We start from the raw sequence: 18865 nt of genomic DNA, 5'->3' as shown, positions 1-18865 counted from the left end.
TACAGTGAATCATGTGAAGAGCCAGCTCACGCCTTCTCAGACAGCCTCCTATCTAGGAGTGTGCGCCATGCTGTCCACTCTGTCGGACGGCAGAGTGCAGAGAATAGCCGCCTGTATAGAACTATTCAGCTCAACAGGGTGCTCAAGTTCCAGAACTTCGGGGCTTAGGGCAGCAGCTTCTCAGATCCTACCTGTGGGTCTCCTGCGCATGTGCCCTCTGTAAGCCAGGTCCAACAGCAGTGCTTAATCAGCCCGTATTGAACCGCAACTACCTTTTGACGGTGTTAGTCACTGTCTGAAGGCACTCTCTTGGTGCAAACAGCCTACCCATCTGCGCCTCATATATATGCCTTCCCACTGCTCGCCTTGCTCCCGCTGTGTGTGGAGAAAATCAGGCGACGGGCCAAGGTGCTCCTAGTAGGCACTTATTGGCCCAGGAGACTGGTCTAAACCCTGACACAGCACCTGAACGGCCAGCCGTGGAGACCGCCCAAGCGTTGTGACCTGCTCAGTCAGGCACGGGGGACCTTATTGCATTACGACCCATAGAGCCTGTAGATCTGGGTCTGGCCCCTGAATGACGGCATTGAGAAGTCTGGGTCTGTCAAATAAGGTTATTGACACATTGCAAAATGCCACAGCAGCATCCACACGTTCTCAGTATGACTACAAGTGGAGCGTCTTGCAGATGTGGGTTCGACCCCATGACTTGTCCCATGGCAGTAATACTGCAGTTTTGCAGAACCTGGTCATGAGAGGAATTCCCCTATCGGGCAGCCATTCGGCTTGCCATGTAAAATTGACTCGGTCTCCCCAGGACCTCTGCTTCCTGGCGGGGCAAAATAATTTTGGAAGTGGTTCGGCATTTCAGTCTGTCAACCAGCCTGTGGAATTGGATGCTTTTTTCCACCTCCTTCCAGCCTGACAGGGAGCTGCAGCTCCATACGCTCTGCCCAGTGCAGGCCCTGGCCTGCTATGCTGACAGGACAAAAAGTTGGAGGCAGTCTGGACCTTGTGTTGTCTGCTCTGGGACGAAGTTCCACGGTCAATCCCTGTCTAGGCAGAGGCTGTCCAAATGGATAGCAGACACATGCAGAACTGCCTATGAGCTGGCCAACTTGCCCCCTCCAGAAAACTCACATTCCTTCAGGGGCATGGCAACTTCGTGGGCTTTATTCCAGGTTGCATATATCAATGACATTTGCAGCGGTGTGGGCTACTCTCCATACCTTTACTAGGTTAGTTGCAGTCCAATAAGCTGAGTATTACGCAGGTCCAAAGTAGTAGGAATCCACAAAACCCTGGCTTTGGAACTAGAGTATTAAGGACGACTTCTGGGTCAACCCTTACGAATAGACATAGAGGTGAGTTTCTCCTTCAATTGTTTAGCCCTAGCTACTTGTTACTGGGGTTCCTAATGGTAACGCGCAAGATAGCCTTTGGCTTAGCCTTGTGGCATTCCAGTTGGTCTGCAATATTGCCTTGCAACAGCTTTGGTATTTATACCCATTAGGTAATGGTTACGTTTCGTACTTGAAGGGAACGTTAGGTTGTTATCGTAACCCTGGTTCCCTGAAATAGAAATGTAACCATTAACCTTCAAGGTCGCTGCAACCATTATTGTAGCGGTCTTGAAAGAAAAATGATGATGAGATCTGTATGTCCAGTCTATATATGCCCTTGGGGATGGGCACAACTGCGTCTCAGGCTCTGACAAGCAGTTTTGATATATCTATTCAGGTTTCAGGGTTTTTAGGAGATAAATACCTATGAGGTAATGGTTACATTTCTGTTTTTATTTGGGTTATGATTTTTGAAAAAACTCAGAATTAAATATATCCTGTAAAACTATAAGCCGCCTCCCAGGCAGCAAATTAGATCAACTAGGGGCATCTGGTAAAGGCGGTCCGCGTGGAGTGCAGGATGCGCCCTATAGCCTGGACGTTGCCGGTTCGAGTCCAGGCTATTCCACTGCCGACTGGATGGAAGCTCCCAGGCGGCGGCGCACAATTGGCCGAGCGCCGCCCGGTGGGGGGGGCTTAGGTCTGCCAGGGTGTCGGCGGCTCACCGTGCACCTGCGACCCCTCTGGTCTGGCCGCGGGCACCTGCAGGCTTGCCTGTAAGCTGCCCAGAGCTGCGTTGTCCTCTGATGCTGTAGCTGTGAGGTGCCTGCATGGTGGGCCTGCAGTGTGAAAAAGAAGCGGTCGGCTGACGGCACACGCTTCAGAGGACAGCGTGTGTTTGTCTTCGCCGCTCCCGAGTCAGCGTGGGGGTGGTAGCGGTGAGCTGAGCCTAAAAATAATTGGCTATTCCAAATTGGGAGAAAATGATAAAAACAATTGGTGACTACAAAAATAAATAAATAAATAAATTAGATCAACTAAACTGTCATTTAAACTATAATTTATTTATATAATATATATATATATATATATATATATATATATATATATATATATATATATATATATATATATATATATATATACAGTGCCTTGCAAAAGTATTCAGGCCCCTGACCAATTCTCTGATATTATTGAATTACAAATGGTACATTGAAATTTTGTTCTGTTTGATATTTTATTTTAAAACACTGAAACTCAAAATCAATTATTGTAAGGTGACATTGGTTTTATGTTGGGAAATATTTTTAAGAAAAATAAAAAACTGAAATATCTTGCTTGCATAAGTATTCAACCCCCACACATTAATATTTGGTAGAGCCACCTTTCGCTGCAATAACAGCTTTAAGTCTTTTGGGGTAAGTATGTACCAGCTTTGCACACAGTGTCGGAGTGATTTTGGCCCATTCTTCTTGGCAGATTTGCTCCAGGTTGTTCAGGTTGGTTGGACGACGCTTTTTCAAATAGTGCCACAGATTCTCAATGGGATTGACATCAGGACTTTGACTGGGCCACTGTAGGACATTCACCTTTTTGTTCTTGAGCCACTCCAATGTTGCTTTGGCCTTGTGCTTGGGATCATTGTCCTGCTGAAAGGTGAATTTTCTCCCAAGCTTCAGTTTTTTAGCGGACTGAAGCAGGTTCTGCAGTATTTCCCTGTATTTTGCTCCCTCCATTCTTCCTTCAATTTTAACAAGATGCCCAGTCCCTGCTGATGAGAAGCATCCCCACAGCATGATGCTGCCACCACCATACTTCACTGTAGGGATGGTGTGTCTTGAGGCATGGGCAGTGTTAGGTTTGCGCCACACATAACGCTTTGAGTTTTGGCCAAAAAGCTCTATCTTGGTCTCATCTGACCACAAAACCTTTTTCCACATCGCAGCTGGGTCACTCTCATGCTTTCTGGCAAACTCCAGACGTGCTTTCAGATGGTACTTTTTGAGTAACGGCTTCTTTCTTGCCACCCTCCCATAGAGGCCAGTGTTATGCAGAGCTCTTGATATGGTTGACTGGTGCACCATTACTCCACTCCCAGCCACTGAACTCTGTAGCTCCTTCAAAGTGATTGTTGGCCTCTCTGTGGCTTCTCTCCGCGCTTGTTTAAGCGATGAGTTTTAAGGGACGGCCTTTTCTTGGCAGTGCCTGGGTGGTGTGATGCAGCTTCCGCTTCCTGATTATTGATCCAACTGTGCTCACTGGGATATCCAAACACTTGGATATTATTTTGTACCCTTTCCCTAATCTATGCATTTGTATTACTTTATCTCTAACTTCTGTAGAATGCTCTTTGGTCTTCATTTTCCTTCAGATTCACAGCCTGACCAATGATCCTTCAACAGTGGGGTTTTTATCCAGAAAATGTGACGGCAACTTTAATGGTTCACAGGTGGAGGCCAATGGTAAGGTAATTGTGTCCTCGTTAGGGCAATTTCTTTCATCGGTGTAAACTGGGAGCTTCCACAGCACAGGGGTTGAATACTTATGCAAGCAAGATATTTCAGTTTTTTATTTTTCTTAAAAATATTTCCCAACATAAAACCAATGTCACCTTACAATAATTGATTTTGAGTTTCAGTGTTTTAAAATAAAATATCAAACAGAACGAAATATCAATGTACCATTTATAATTCAGTAATATGAGAGAATTGGTCAGGGGTCTGAATACTTTTGCAAGGCACTGTGTGTGTGTGTGTATATATATGTGTATATATACACACACACATACAGACGTGCTCAAATTTGTTGGTACCCCTCCACAAAAAACAAAGAATGCACAATTTTCTCTGAAATAACTTGAAACTGACAAAAGTAATTGGCATCCACCATTGTTTATTCCATATTTAATAGAAATCAGACTTTGCTTTTGATTTTTTATTCAATGTAATATTGTAAATAATAAAACAAATGAAAATGGCATGGACAAAAATGATGGGACCGCTAACCTAATATTTTGTTGCAAAACATAACCGAGCCTCCTCCATGTTTCACTGTAGGTATGGTGTTCTTTTCTTTGAAAGCTTCATTTTTTCGTCTGTGAACATAGAGCTGATGTGACTTGCCAAAAAGCTCCAGTTTTGACTCATCTGTCCAAAGGACATTCTCCCAGAAGGATTGTGGCTTGTCAATATGCATTTTAGCAAATTCCAGTCTGGCGTTTTTATGTTTTTCTTTCAAAAGTGGAGTCCTCCTGGGTCTTCTTCCATGGAGCCCACTTTTGCTCAAAAAGCGACGGATGGTGCGATCAGAAACTGACGTACCTTCACCTTGGAGTTCAGCTTGTATCTCTTTGGCAGTTATCCTTGGTTCTTTTTCTACAATTCGCACTATCCTTCTGTTCAATCTGGGGGCGATTTTCCTCTTGCGGCCGCGCCCAGGGAGGTTGGCTACAGTTCCATGGACCTTAAACTTCTTAATAATATTTGCAACTGTTGTCACAGGAACATCAAGCTGCTTGGAGATGGTCTTGTAGCCTTTACCTTTACCATGCTTGTCTATTATTTTCTTTCTGATCTCCTCAGACAACTCTCTCCTTTGCTTTCTCTGGTCCATGTTCAGTGTGGTGCACACAATGATACCAAACAGCACAGTGACTACTTTTCTCCATTTAAATAGGCTGAATGACTGATTACAAGATTGGAGACATGTGTGATACTAATTAAAGAAACTAATTAGTTTGAAATATCACTATAATCCAATTATTTATTATCTTTTCTAAGGGGTACCAACAAATGTGTCCAGGCCATTTTAGAATATCTTTGTAGAATAAGCAATAATTCATCTCTTTTCACAGCTTCTTTGCTTTATTCTATGACATACCAAAGGCATGCAAGTATACATGATAAAATAGCTTTTAATTTCATCACTTTTCAGGAGGAATGAAGCATTATTTCAATGAGCTGTAAGGGTACCAACAAATTTGAGCACGTTTGTATATATATATATTTAAATTCACAAAGTTAGGGTTAGGGTTAGGGTTAGGGTGTGTTTGCATATAAAATGTAAACAATCACAGGGGTCCAGTCTGTGACTACAATGGTTGCAAATGCCTGTCTTTGAGTTTCTGTAACCCAAAAATGCTGCCTCCCTTTAAAAACATGTCAATATTTATGAATGCGCTGTGACATCTTTCTTTAAAAAATAAATACAAATAAATAAAATTTTAAAAAGCTGACATATAATTTGTTTCAAACTGAAGTCTACCGGGAGCCATAATAGTTCAGTAGTATTTAAGGGCATGTTGGATTTTGAAATGTCACAATTTTTAATATTCAGATTTTTGTTAAGTATGGAAAACTACAAAGCAGTATGTAATTCAATACGTTACCGTAGCATTATTCTACAGGCTTCATTCAACTCTGTGAAGCAAAATTATTTAATTATATAGGGAGATGCAAAACTTTTGGCCATAGCATAGCAAACTTACTGAAACCCTACTTTGGAGATTTGCAATTTTGTTTTTCATCTTCAGAATTCACCACTACATGGCAATGTCTAGAAGTTGGAATAATAGCAGGATGCACCATTTCTCCACTGGCTATTTACCATTAGTAATTATTAGGGCGTCAAAATGGGTAGTGGGAGGAGAACGCTTGGCTTTTGGAATGCGACTGCCACCAATTAGAGCATGCAGCATGACCAACAGGTTGCCACCAATTCCAGCAATATATGACACACGAAGATCAACATTCTTCAGTCCAGGGGAGCAACCACCAAGGAAAGTTATTAAAACCAAAACTCGTCTAGGACAACTGGAAGCTGCTAGAGATTAGAAAATGCCGGAAAATAAGCTGTTGGACAACAACTTATTTTCCCACCAGAGATTGCCACCACTAACCTTCGACCTGATATTGTCTTGTGGTCTGGATCAGCATGCCTTGTTCACCTGGTAGAATTAACAGTGCCTTAGGAGGATGCTGTGGATGAGGCGTATGAAAGGAAGAAACTTTGGTACGCTCAACTGGCTGCTGAAGCGGAACAGCGAGGATGGAGAGCCCAGGTTTACCCAGTGGAGGTGGGTTGTCGAGGATTTGTGGCACACTCCACAACCCGGTTTTTCAGAGACATCGGATTCAGTGGCCAAGAGTTGCGACGCATAGTGAAGAACTTATCTGAAGCAGCAGAGAGAAGCAGCAACTGTCTCTGGTTGAGACGAAAAGATTCTGGTTGGGGACCTCAAGCATCATAGAAAGAAAGCAACGTCGATGTAAAGGAAGGTAAGTAAGCTGGGCTTAGCTTAGTGGGGGACGGAGGGGGGTGATGCTGGGACACCAGAATCACTGTCGAGACCTCAAGGTGTCGTGGGCTAGTCGATGAAACACCAAGGATGGAAGGCGCCCACTTGAAGACTTCAGAGAAGTACCCTGCTCAGCTCAGTCCAGATGGTGGTCATGCTGATGACTAGGGAGGCCATATAGTGGTTGATCCCTGGAGCCAGCATTGTAGTTGTGTGTGCTGCTGCGCCAGGGAGCCAATGTAGGCTGATCCCTGGAGCCAGCATTACACTTCAGCAATCAACACCAGGCAGAAGGATATCTACATCATCAGATGGAAGGAAACGCAGATGGATAACACTAGTTTACAGTAAAAGAAGGTATGTCTTAGTTGATGCATACCTTGGTGAGAGCTGAGTCTAATATCAGTATGAAGTTAACATCTACTCTCATGTAATGGAAATCATAATTCACTGTATTCTATTACAACTGTACATGCAATACTTGCAAAATGCAATAAACGTAGCATCGATTTACGATGGTCTGTATAGCAAGTTTTTTGTATATATTTAACCCATTATAATGTTATAGTTTATTACATGTAATGTAACTACTGCTTGGAACTTTCTGCCTAAAAAAAAAAATCATCACAATGCACAAACAGCTGTCAGCCATGATGCTAGAACAGAAATGGAACTAAAATGATTTCGCAAACAGGCTAAAAGCTGGTCCTGTTCCACATCGAACAGGCTTTGTTTCAGAATTTGTCAATGCACCGACTAGAGGGGAGGCATGCCTTGATTTAGTCTTTTCAAATGACGGACAGAAAAACTAAAACAGAGGTCGGAGAACCATTGGCAAACTCAGATCACAACATGTCTCATTTTGAAGTGCTTTTTAAAACCCCCAAATTAACGACTAAAGCTAAGATTTACAGTTTTAAAAAGGCAAATTATGGAATGAAACAGAGACAAACAAAAGTAGATTGGAGTAAAATACAGAAAACATCCACAGAAAAAGGATGGCACAGAAAGAGTACTTGGAACTGCAAACAGAAGTCAAAAAGGAAGTTAGAAAGGCCAAGAGAGAGATAAAATGAGCATTGCCAAGGGGGCTAAAACCAATTCCAAAAAGTTTTTCCAATATTATAACAGCAAAAGAACATTCAAGGAGGAAGTAAAATGTCTAAATGTCAAAATCATAGATGAAGAGAAAAAAATAGCAAATACAGTGGAACGTCGCATATCTGACCGTCACATAACCACCCTGATCAGTTAACTGCCTCGCTAAATAAATAAATAAATATTAAAAGTATGCTACGAGAGTAATGACATTGGCAGCAAATGCGGGTTCCGCGATGGAAACAGAAAGAAAGCGTTATAGCAATCAGCTTTTTGGTGCGTTCCCCTTTGAGAGGCGGGTGTGTGCGTGTGTCAGTCAGCTGCGTGTAGCAGTGACGTTTCAATACACCAGCCGAGAAAGCTTTTTTTTTTTTGTGCAATGTGTTTATATGACGGAGCGCACGCTTGCAGATATTGGCAGCATGTTGTAGCTTTTAAATGCATTTGAATTAAACAAAGCAAGCTTCATAAATGCAATGCTTACCGACCGTTTGTTTAAAATAGCCGAAGCAATATTCAAAATAGGAGGCACAAAAACCTTTACATGGAGATAGCTTATAGCAAACTGCAAAGCAACACTGTGTATTTGTAGCCTAATGTTGTTTATGTTTGCTTATTTTTAAAGCAAAAAATGTCCCCATGTTTAAAGCAGTTTGCGTGTTGTTTTTGTTCACTAGCCTATTTATGGATGTGTAAATGCTTTTTCTATAGATGTTCGCAAATCCGACTTTTCACATATCCGCCTATACCCCAGTCCACAGTGGGTCGGATATGCGACGTTGTACTGTATATTAAGTGATTAATTTTCACAAGTTTTTACAAAGGAGGATACGGACAACATGCCCCACATGTCGACCTGTTCCTATCCAGTATTAAAAAACTTTTGCATAAGAGAGGCAGAAGTGTTAAAGGGACTAGGAACTCTTAAAATAAACAAATCCCCTGGGCTGGATGTAATCAAAGAAATGAAAGAAGTTATTTACAAACCGCTAACGAAGACCATGCAACAGACTCTTGAGACGGGTTGTACCGCCAGACTGGAGAATTGCAAATGTAATACTGATCCACAAAATGGGAAACTAAACCGAACCAGATAACTACAGACCAATAAGCCTGACTTCTATTATATGTAAATTTATGGAAACTATAATAAGTTCTAAAATGGAAAATTACCTATATGGTAACAGTATCCTGGGAGACAGCATGGTTTTAGGAAAGGGAGATTGTGTCAAACTAACCTGCTTGATTTTTTTGAGGATGCAACATCGACAATGGATAATTGCAAAGCATATGACATGGTTTATTTAGATTTCCAGAAAGCTTTTGACAAAGTCCTGCATAAAAGATACATTCTCAAACTGAACGCAGTAGGAATTCAAGGAAATGCATGCACATGGATTAGGGAGTGGTTAACATGTAGAGGAAAAACCTCAAAATGGAGCGAGATAACCAGTGGAGTACCACAGGGATCAGTATTAGGTCCTCTGCTCTTCCTAATCTACAGTAATGACTTAAATTCTGGTATAGTAAGCAAACTTGTTAAATTTGCAGACAACACAAAAATAGGAGGCGTGGCAAACACTGTTGCAGCAGCAAAGGTCATTCAAAGTGATCTAGACAGCATTCAGAACTGGGCAGACACATGGCAAATGACATTTAATATAGAAAAGTGTAAGGTACTGCACGCAGGCAATACAAATGTGCATTATAAATAGCATATGGGAGATCTATGAAAAAGATCTAGGCATTTATGTTTCAGAAATGTCTTCATCTAGACAATGTGGGGAAGCTATAAAAAAAGCCATCAAAATGCTTGGATATATAGTGACAAGTGTTGAATTTAAATCAAGCGAAGTAATGTTAAAACTTTACAATGCATTAGTAAGTAGTAAGACCTCATCTAGAATATTGTGTTCAGTTCTGGACACCTCGCTACAAAAAGCATATTGCTGCTCTAGAAAGAGTGCAAAGAAGAGCGACCAGAATTATTCATGGTTTAAAAGGCATGTCATATGCAGACAGGCTAAAAGAGTTGAATTTATTCAGTCTTGAACAAAGAAGACTACACGGCGAACTGATTCAACCATTACAAATTTTAAAAGGTATTGACAATGTCGACCCAGGGGACTTTTTCGACCTGAAAAAAGAAACAAGGACCAAGGGTCACAAATGGAGATTAGATAAAGGGGTATTCAGAACAGAAAATAGGAGCACTTTTTTACACAGAGAATTGTGGGAGTCTGGAACCAACTCCCCATAATGTTGTTGAAGCTGACACCCTGGGATCCTTCAAGAAGCTGCTTGATGAGATTCTGGGATCAGTAAGCGACTAACAACCAAACGAGCAAGATGGGCCGAATGGCCTCCTCTCGTTTGTAAACTTTCTTATGTTCTAAGCTGTCAGAGTCTGTCTGCCTCACGAAATTCCACCTTTATTAATGGATGGTCAAAATTCAGTATTTAAAAAGAATACGTGCTTTTGGGGTATTCATTTGTCAAGTGTGTTTTATAGAATGATGTTTTCGCTCATGAGTTGTAACGAATGCATGTGTAATGCGGGCTAGGTTTTGAGATGCACATGTGTTTTTTGGGGGGGGGGGGTTTAAACAAATATTTGTACTTTGTAAGCATTTCTACTCTGATTTCCTCCTTTTAAAAAATAAATCAATAAATAAGAGTCGATTGCAGACTGGTATGAAATGCTTTGAGAAGTCTGTCAAAATAAATCAATAAATAAGAGTACATTGCAGACTGGTGTGAAATGCTTTGAGAAGTCTGTCAAAATAAATCAATAAATAAGAGTACATTGCAGACTGGTGTGAAATGCTTTGAGAAGTCTGTACTACCTTTACATGACATTCTGCCCTTGTGTGCTCCACCTCAGGCACAGGAGGATGCGGAGAAGCTGCGCTCGGTGGTCATGCCCATGGAGAGTGAGATTGCTGCCCTCAAGGCCAAACTGACAGAGGCAGAGGACCGTGTCAAGGAGCTTGAGGCCTCCAAGGTGAGTGCTGTGAGCAAGCAGGAAAGACTTGAGGGACAAAGGCTGTGTCCCACTTGAAAGTAGCCCCAGAAGTATTTCAGTTAGAGGTTGGCATTCAGTCCATGTCCACGTTGATAGTGACATTCCTGTATAAAGCGAGTTTGTAATAACGAGAATTCTTGTACGTGTCTATGCTGCTCCGTCAGCTGTATTTATTTATTTATTTATTTATTTATTTGTTTGTATTGTTGTAATACTTGCACTACTTACTGGGCTGCTTTCAGTGGGACACCCTGTATAAACAATGCTGTTGAAAAGTGGATAGCTACCGACTTTTAATTTTATTTCAATGATCACATTTATTTTAAAAGGTTATTTTTTTTTTTAAATGGCAATGAAAAATAGTTTGAGTATAATGGATACCCTTTTAAAGGAAACTGATAAGAAAATATACAGTTTAATCTGAAATGCAGTAAGTTGAGTAATAAACTGGCTCAGTTGGTTCAAACAATAACAACAACTGCTGGAGTTTTTCTATATAATTCTGTGTAAATAAATATGATAATAAATATAAAATACATAAAGAGGGGCCAACAGAATCCAGAAATAAGAAAACATGGTTTTTGTGATGGGGCTGTTTTTGGGATGATGATGATGATGATGATGATGATGATGATGATGATGATGATGATGATTTCAGTAATAAAACAAATTTGAATGAGATTCAGTAATTGTATCAATTGAATACAGTAATCCATCGCATATCTGACTGCGGTGGGACCAGAGTAAGGACGGATATGTAAAAAGTCGGATAAATTAGTCCTGTTTTAAATACCATTCACAGCTGTTACAATGAGTTTATTCGCACAATTATTATTTTTAGATTCAGCTTTTATTAGGGTGCTTCCCTAAATCCCTTGTTTAGAAAGATACAGGGTATTAATGCTTGTGACAGAGTAGCCGTGTGTGTGCGTGCATTCGCTGCTGAGTGACAGGCAGGAGATCGAAGTTGATACGCCCCGCAGGTGAACAAGATTTATTTACAGACGCACTGAACAGCTCACGTGACACTACCAGCAATGGCAGCGCATGGAGCACATACAACACAGTGTAAGAAAACTTTGGTGGGATCTACAATCTCTAAACTGATCTTCTCTGTTCAATAATGAACAAACGTTGCTGAAGAGGTTGATCATGGCAGATAAACGGTTAGGACAGATATGTGATGGGCAGATACGAGACGGATTACTGTATGTGATTAAAACCAAGATTAACTGAGATTTTCACTTGACAGCCCTAATAAAAATATGTATAGTGAGACAATGTGCTTGACTGCCCTGTGGCTCAGTGTCCCCTCTCCTGGTCCTCCAATCTCAGAATCCTGCTCTGTTGTCTTGCAGGTGAAAGAGCTGAACCATGTCCTGGAGGCTGAGAAGTCGTGTCGCACTGACCTGGAGATGTACGTGGCAGTCCTCAATACCCAAAAGTCTGTGCTGCAAGAAGACTCGGAGAAACTGCGAAAAGAGCTACATGAAGGTGTCTAAAACCGCTTTTAGCTGTCTGTAGTTGGCCGGCACGAATGCTGCTTGTTATTGAGAGTTATCTGAGCAGTAAAGTCTTCCACCCGATGAGTAGGAGCACAGCCTACAAATCAAGATTAAATATCTTTTTTATAACTTAGATTTTTTTTTTTTTATAAATTTAGTCATTACCAATTATTTTTATTATTTTCTCCCAATTTGGAATGGCCAATTATTTTATTATGCTCAGCTCACCGCTACCACCCCTGCGCTGACTCGGGAGGGCGAAGACGAACAAACACTGACCTCCGAATCGTGTGCCATCAGCTGACCGCTTTTTTTCACACTGCGGACTTACCATGCAGCCACCCAAGAGCTACAACGTAGGAGGACAACGCAGCTCTCGGGCAGCTTACAGGCAAGCCCGCAGGTGCCCGGCCAGATTGCAGGAGTCGCTGGTGCGCAGTGAGCCGAGGACACCCTGGCTGACCTAGCCCTCCCTCCCCCCGGGCGGCGCTCGGCCAATTGAGCGCCGCCCCCTGGGAGCTCCCGTCCTCGGTTGGCAAAGGAATAGCCTGGACTTGAACTCACGACGTCCAGACTATAGGGTACATCCTGCACTCTACGCGAGTGCTTTTACTGGATGCGCCACTCGGGAGCCCCATAAGTTAGATTTCTTAATCAGTTTTCTTAAAATTTGTGTAATAAAAAATACTTTTATTTATTTGATTTTAGCATGACATGTTTTTTTTTAATATTTGTAATGAAAAACACTGTAAGAGGAGGTCCCCGAGGCTCACCTGGTAAAGCACGACAGGGAGGTGTGGAGTCATATTCAGGGGATTTCACATGGAGGCAAAATCATCCGTCACCTCACCGTGGTAAAGTGTACCCTACTGATCAAGCGGACACCAGCAGGGCTGGCCTTTGTCCTTCTGGGGCCGATAGCATGACAACATCCACTGTCGAGCTCCTGGGTATTAAAGTAATTAAGTGATATTAAAGGGCACCCACTGACCTCCTGAGCTGTAGTGGAGAGTAAAGTAGCTTCACCGAGGGAACATAATTGGACATTCTAAATTGGGGATCTGAAAAAAATATCAGGATGCAATTGTGACCTTACTGTATCTTCAGATAACGAAATTTAAAAGAATATATACATTTCTTTTTAAGAATATTTATTAAAAAAAAGAAAGACCAGTGCTTGTTTGTCCCAACTACCTACTGCTCCAAGCTCTGCTCAGATAAGTCATGATATGCATTTGTTGCACTGCTTTTTTAATGCATTGGAAACCAGCAGTGCCCTATTAAAGGGTTTGGAAATGAGTACTACTGCCTTTTGAAAGTTGAGACATGTATTGAGGGTGAGTTCTGTCTCTAACCTGCCACTGTCTGTCCTTATGCAGTGTGTCACCTGCTGGAGCTGGAGCGCCAGCAGCATAACCAGCTGAAGCACACATGGCAGCGTGCCAATGACCAGTTCCTGGAGTCACAGAGGCTGCTGATGAGGGATATGCAACGCATTGAGAGTGTGCTGTCCTCCGAGCAACTGCGCCAGGTCGAGGAGATCAAGAAGAGGGACCAGGTACAGCACTCGCACTGAGTATTTCAAAATCTGGTTTGTTGTATAACTTTTGAGCATGCAGAGTGGATGTGAGAGTGCATTAACCTGCTTTGAAGGAGCATGCAGAGTGGATGTGCAAGTGCATTAACCTGGAATCTCCTGGTGTTTGTGTTGCAGGAAGAGGATGAGCAGCAGAGGATCAGCAAAGCTAAGGAACATAAAGAGACGGGGCGAGAGCAGGCTTGGTCTAGAGAGGAGACTCTCATTGTTCTGTCTAATGAAGAGGTGAGCCACACTCTGTACTTTCCTCTAGAGCAGGGGTACTCAATTATTTTATTGAATGTCCAAAATTCTTGGTTACAGCAAGGTCAAGGTCCGGAGCACATTTTCACTCCCATCCCCATACCGACAAACAAACACAGAACTACACAAATATAGTTTTTACGCATGTTGTTGGTTTGAGAGTTCAAGAACCCTTGAGTTGCAGGTGAGCCCTACGGAGAACGAATATCCGCCCACATATAGTGTGATCTGCAGATACTTAAGACAGGAAATATTTTAACTGCATGTGATGTAAGCCTGACTATGATAGCAGAATTTGAGATTTGAATTTTTTATCTAGCACATAGCACATATACATCAAAAAACTTGCATCGCAAATTTTCAATCACGTCATATACTGTATCTTCCACAGTTTTGGGTACTGTGTATCGCTGCTATATGCATTATATCTGTGAAGTGTTGGTGCAATAAATAAATAAATTTGTCATTTTGCCCAGTACCAGTCCTGACAAGGTTTCCTTACAACCCCCTGTAACACCAAAAAAGAAATAATATCCTCCTCTTATTTTCTGTAGATGAAGACATCAATTTTTCACTCTCAGCTGTGCTATCTACAGAAGAGCATGTCTGTCAAGCACATTTCTTAGGGACTGCTGCCATCTGCCAGTGAAAAACAAAACTGCAGACAATTTTAACCAACAGTTTACTTATTTATTCACTGAAGCATGTTGCAGATGCACATATAACCCCCTACACGCTATATTCACGGGAGTGACAAATTTGGACTCGCTTGCACCCCACATGGAAACCGTGGGATAAGCAGCTGGGTGAATACTATAAATCACACATGCTTTTGATTTGTGTAATTGTTGGGTTAATCACGTTAGTTTGTTTTAATAATTAATTTAAGAAATTAGTTATTTTTTATATATATAAAGTCCTAAGTCTATCTTCAATACCCTCACCACTCTGTAAAGAAGTGTCTCCTACCCTCTGTCCTAAGTCTATCTTTGCTTAATTTGTAACTCTGTCTTCTGATCCTGATTTCTGTACTGCACTTAAAGTATTAAGTGCAGTACGCGGTGATCTGATTCAAGCATTCAAAATCCTAAAAGGTATAGACAATGTCGACCCAGGGGACTTTTTTGACATGAAAAAAGAAACAAGGACCAGGGGTCACAAATGGAGATTAGATAAAGGGGCATTCAGAACAGAAAATAGCAGGCACTTTTTTACACAGAGAATTGTAAGGGTCTGGAACCAACTCCCCAATAATGTTGTTGAAGCTGACACCCTGGGATCCTTCAAGAAGCTGCTTGATGAGATTCTGGGATCAATAAGCTACTAACAACCAAACGAGCAAGATGGGCTGAATGGCCTCCTCTTGTTTGTAAACTTTCTTATGTTCTTATTGATTCAGGTTAACTTTGTAAATTCCTTTGTAAAGACTTGTCCTCCCAAATTCTTCTTTTGTTCTAGGCTAAATAGATTCATTTGTTTCAGCCTGCTGTCGTTTTAGCTTGTTCCTTTAAGCCCTGGGATTAGTCTGGTTGATCTTTGTTGGGCCACAATGTCCCTTTTGTACTGTTGTGACCAGAATTGAACACAGTACTCCAAGTGCGGTTTCACCAGTGTGTTATATAACATAATAACCTATTGGTTAGGATTAACTTTGTCAACTCCTTTAAACTCCTTTTAACTCTTGTGTCTCCTCAGCATGCTCACAATAACCACAGCATCCACAGCTCAGCTCACTCCCTTGACACTGAGATCCTGGGCCCAGCTGATGTGGACAGTGAAGGGAAGCAGGATGGCAGTGCAGGAGATCTCTTCAAAGACAGACTGCGCAGAGCCCAGTCCACAGACAGCCTGGGAGCGCCCGGGGGAGCCCTGCTGCCGAGAGGCCTGGATCACAGTAACAAGGCCAAGTCAGCAGGGAACTTGGATGAGTCAGACTTCGGGCCCCTGGTGGGGGCGGACTCTGCCGGAGCTGAGAACTTCGACACAGCTTCCCTTGGCTCTTTCCAGCTCTCCTCCGGGGCCTTCCTCCTCACCAAAGACCAGGAGAAGGCCATCAAGGCCATGACTCCAGAACAGGAGGAGACCGCCTCCCTGCTCTCCAGCATCTCCCAGGCCCCCAAGAACGCCTACCTACCCGCCTCAGGGTACCGACTGGTCAGCGAGTCAGAGTGGAACCTGCTGCAGCAGGAGGTGAGACACCTGAGCACTGCTGTTAGAGAAGTTGAGCAGACAAGCTGCATCCATTTCCATGACTACCCAGCTGACACAGTGCAGTACTTTGTGAACAGATATAGTTTAAATACATGTAGTATAAAAACATAGACACACACATTCATTGCTATTTTATAAGTATCTTATATTAAGTGTCTGACAAGCGATGACTAGCCTAAAGAGAAAGGGACAACTAGTGTTTCAACCTCATCTGTAGCTGTGCAATTTAACCATGTCATAAATTAATTGGAGTAGCCATAAAAAAGTGATATAGATAATTAACGATACACACAAAATCAGGACCCCCCTGAAATGAGATGTATATCTCAAGGGTTCTATCCTGGTTAAATAAATACATCTGAAATAAAGTACCCGACACTTGCACAAAGACTACTGGTTCCCATTAATTAGGCTATTCTATTAAATACACACAATCTGTAGATCATGTTAAATTACTGATTGCCAATAATTAAGTTGTGTGCATAACAACAAACGAGGAGAGCCACGAGTCCAATATACAAATTAGGTGAATCACTGTACTAAAAATAGATTTTTTTTTTCCTTTATACATGGTTACATCCAAAATGTACAAGCAATTTCTTATGTAATACATTCTTCAACCTTTGTTGATATTCAGTACACTTCACGTAATTATCAAGTTCATTCCAGTTTGCAGACTGCACTACAACAAGTGGCCCCCTGCCCACCCCAGTTCTCTTCCTAGGGATCATTGAGTTATTGGCCTTGGCAGCCCTAGGTGAGGTGGCATTCACTGTGAATTTGATATTAGGGAGATAAAGGCAGTAAATTGGAGTTTGTGACCGTGCTGTTGTCCTGCAGGTGAAGAACGCAGGCAGAAAGCTGGGCCGGCGTTGTGACATGTGCTCCAACTACGAGAAACAGCTGCAAGTCATCCAGGGTCAGGAGGCAGAGACCCGCGACCAGGTGAGACTGACTCATCTCAACACAGCCTCATTCACATTCATTCAGTTTGCTGTTAGCAACCACAAAGGCCTGTGTTTTCTTTGAATGTTGTACATTTGTCATTGTGAAATCATCCCCTTAACATGGTTAAACTGTTTCAGAGATCTTACTCCTTGCATATCTCCACAAGATAATTACTATAGTGTATCCGTTTATAACACAAGGCTTGTTCTGCACTTTTTCCTATTAACTGCCTACATTTACTATGCTTCTAACATTGTAGCACAGTGGCATTGTATTTAGTTATGTTAGAACAAAATGTAAATAATATTAAAAGTACTTCCTAACAAGCAGAAAATGTTTAGGGTGTATACATAGGCATAATTTACACGGGGGACACAGGGGACATGTCCCCCTCACCTTTTCAATGATGGGGAAATGTCCCCTCACATTGCAGGAGTACTAAAACTTATATTTCACGCAAATGTTTTGGTATAGTTACTAGTCATTATAGAAGCCAATGGATGGAAAAATGTGATGGGATCCGGGATCACTGGAGCCGGATCATGAGATGGTGTTTCACTATGAGGATCTGGATCAGGCTCCACTGATCCGTAATGTTGATCCGATCCTGGAGCTCCACACAACTTAACTAGGGAAACTGACCAATGAGAAGTGAACATACGTGGCACGTAGTTTAAAGACCCCGGCTGACAAATGTGTATCCAGCCTGAGATCACAGTAATGTTGGGGAAAAAGGCAAACAGATGGACAAGGATAGAGGAGGATGCACTACGTGGCTGTATCCAAAACACAGGGCAATGGTTTAAGTTTGAAATTCACCGTAGGTCATGTTATTAACTAATTTTATCACAGTGAGGTTTCTGTCTACTTTAATACAGTTTATACTTTTCATTTTAAATTGAAACAGTAAATTTAAAACAGCAACATGACCTTTGTGCCTTGTGCAAATAAATATAGACATCAATGAAAATTAAATTCATTACTGTGGCAAAGTGGTTTGCAGTGCACAGGTGTAGTCGTGATGCGGTGCTCAGTATAAATAGACACAAGACAGTTCACGGTAAAACAGCTCTTTATTTGGCTGGGTTGTGGAGTAATATAGTTATTTACCACACTCATCACTCATGACAACAAAATATATTTTACTTAGACATAGAAGGGAAGGTTTTGTTATACTTGTTTGTAACATATTTTATTATTTCAGAATAATTTTTATGCTTTTTTTATTAGAATTTTCTTGAAAGAGAAAGAGTACACATTTTTAGTTCAATTTGGTTTACAACAATTAGCTTTGTTTTGGCAAGTGGGAAACGCAATGTTTGGGTCTGTTGACAGAAACATATAAGAATAGTTCTACAATTCTGAGGTTTGGGCAGGGAAGGAACTAATACCGTAACAAGACAGCAAGGAAGGCAGACTATTGGAAGAGAGAAAGTAATTAAATCATTCCTTAAACCTAGTGAAGAAGAGCAATTTATCCATTATCTACATTCCTTAGCACAACATATTAAATCAGAATCTATGTTTACAGTCGTGGAAAGGGGTGTTTGTCAGAGATACTTGTTTCATCTGGCAGAATTATTCAGGACATGTTCCAAT

The 18865-nt window shown here is 41.7% G+C and overlaps 1 protein-coding gene across 2 annotated transcripts in view; it reads left to right on the top strand.

The window, feature by feature from the left end:
• The window catches only part of LOC117429672 (rab GTPase-binding effector protein 1), a 58252-nt gene that overhangs the window by 16536 nt on the left and 22851 nt on the right, over positions 1-18865 (top strand). For both annotated transcript variants that reach the window (XM_058998355.1, XM_058998356.1), the window contains exons 5-10: positions 10622-10741; positions 12121-12256; positions 13647-13825; positions 13982-14089; positions 15803-16297; positions 17159-17263. In XM_058998355.1, coding sequence (XP_058854338.1) covers positions 10622-10741; positions 12121-12256; positions 13647-13825; positions 13982-14089; positions 15803-16297; positions 17159-17263 — 1143 coding nt within the window. The remainder of the gene's footprint in view (positions 1-10621; positions 10742-12120; positions 12257-13646; positions 13826-13981; positions 14090-15802; positions 16298-17158; positions 17264-18865) is intronic.

Source organism: Acipenser ruthenus, chromosome 24 (genome assembly GCF_902713425.1).
Source record: "Acipenser ruthenus chromosome 24, fAciRut3.2 maternal haplotype, whole genome shotgun sequence".
NCBI lineage: Eukaryota > Metazoa > Chordata > Actinopteri > Acipenseriformes > Acipenseridae > Acipenser > Acipenser ruthenus.
Note: the sequence above shows the minus strand (reverse complement) of the source record. Positions and strands in the feature narration are given on the sequence as shown.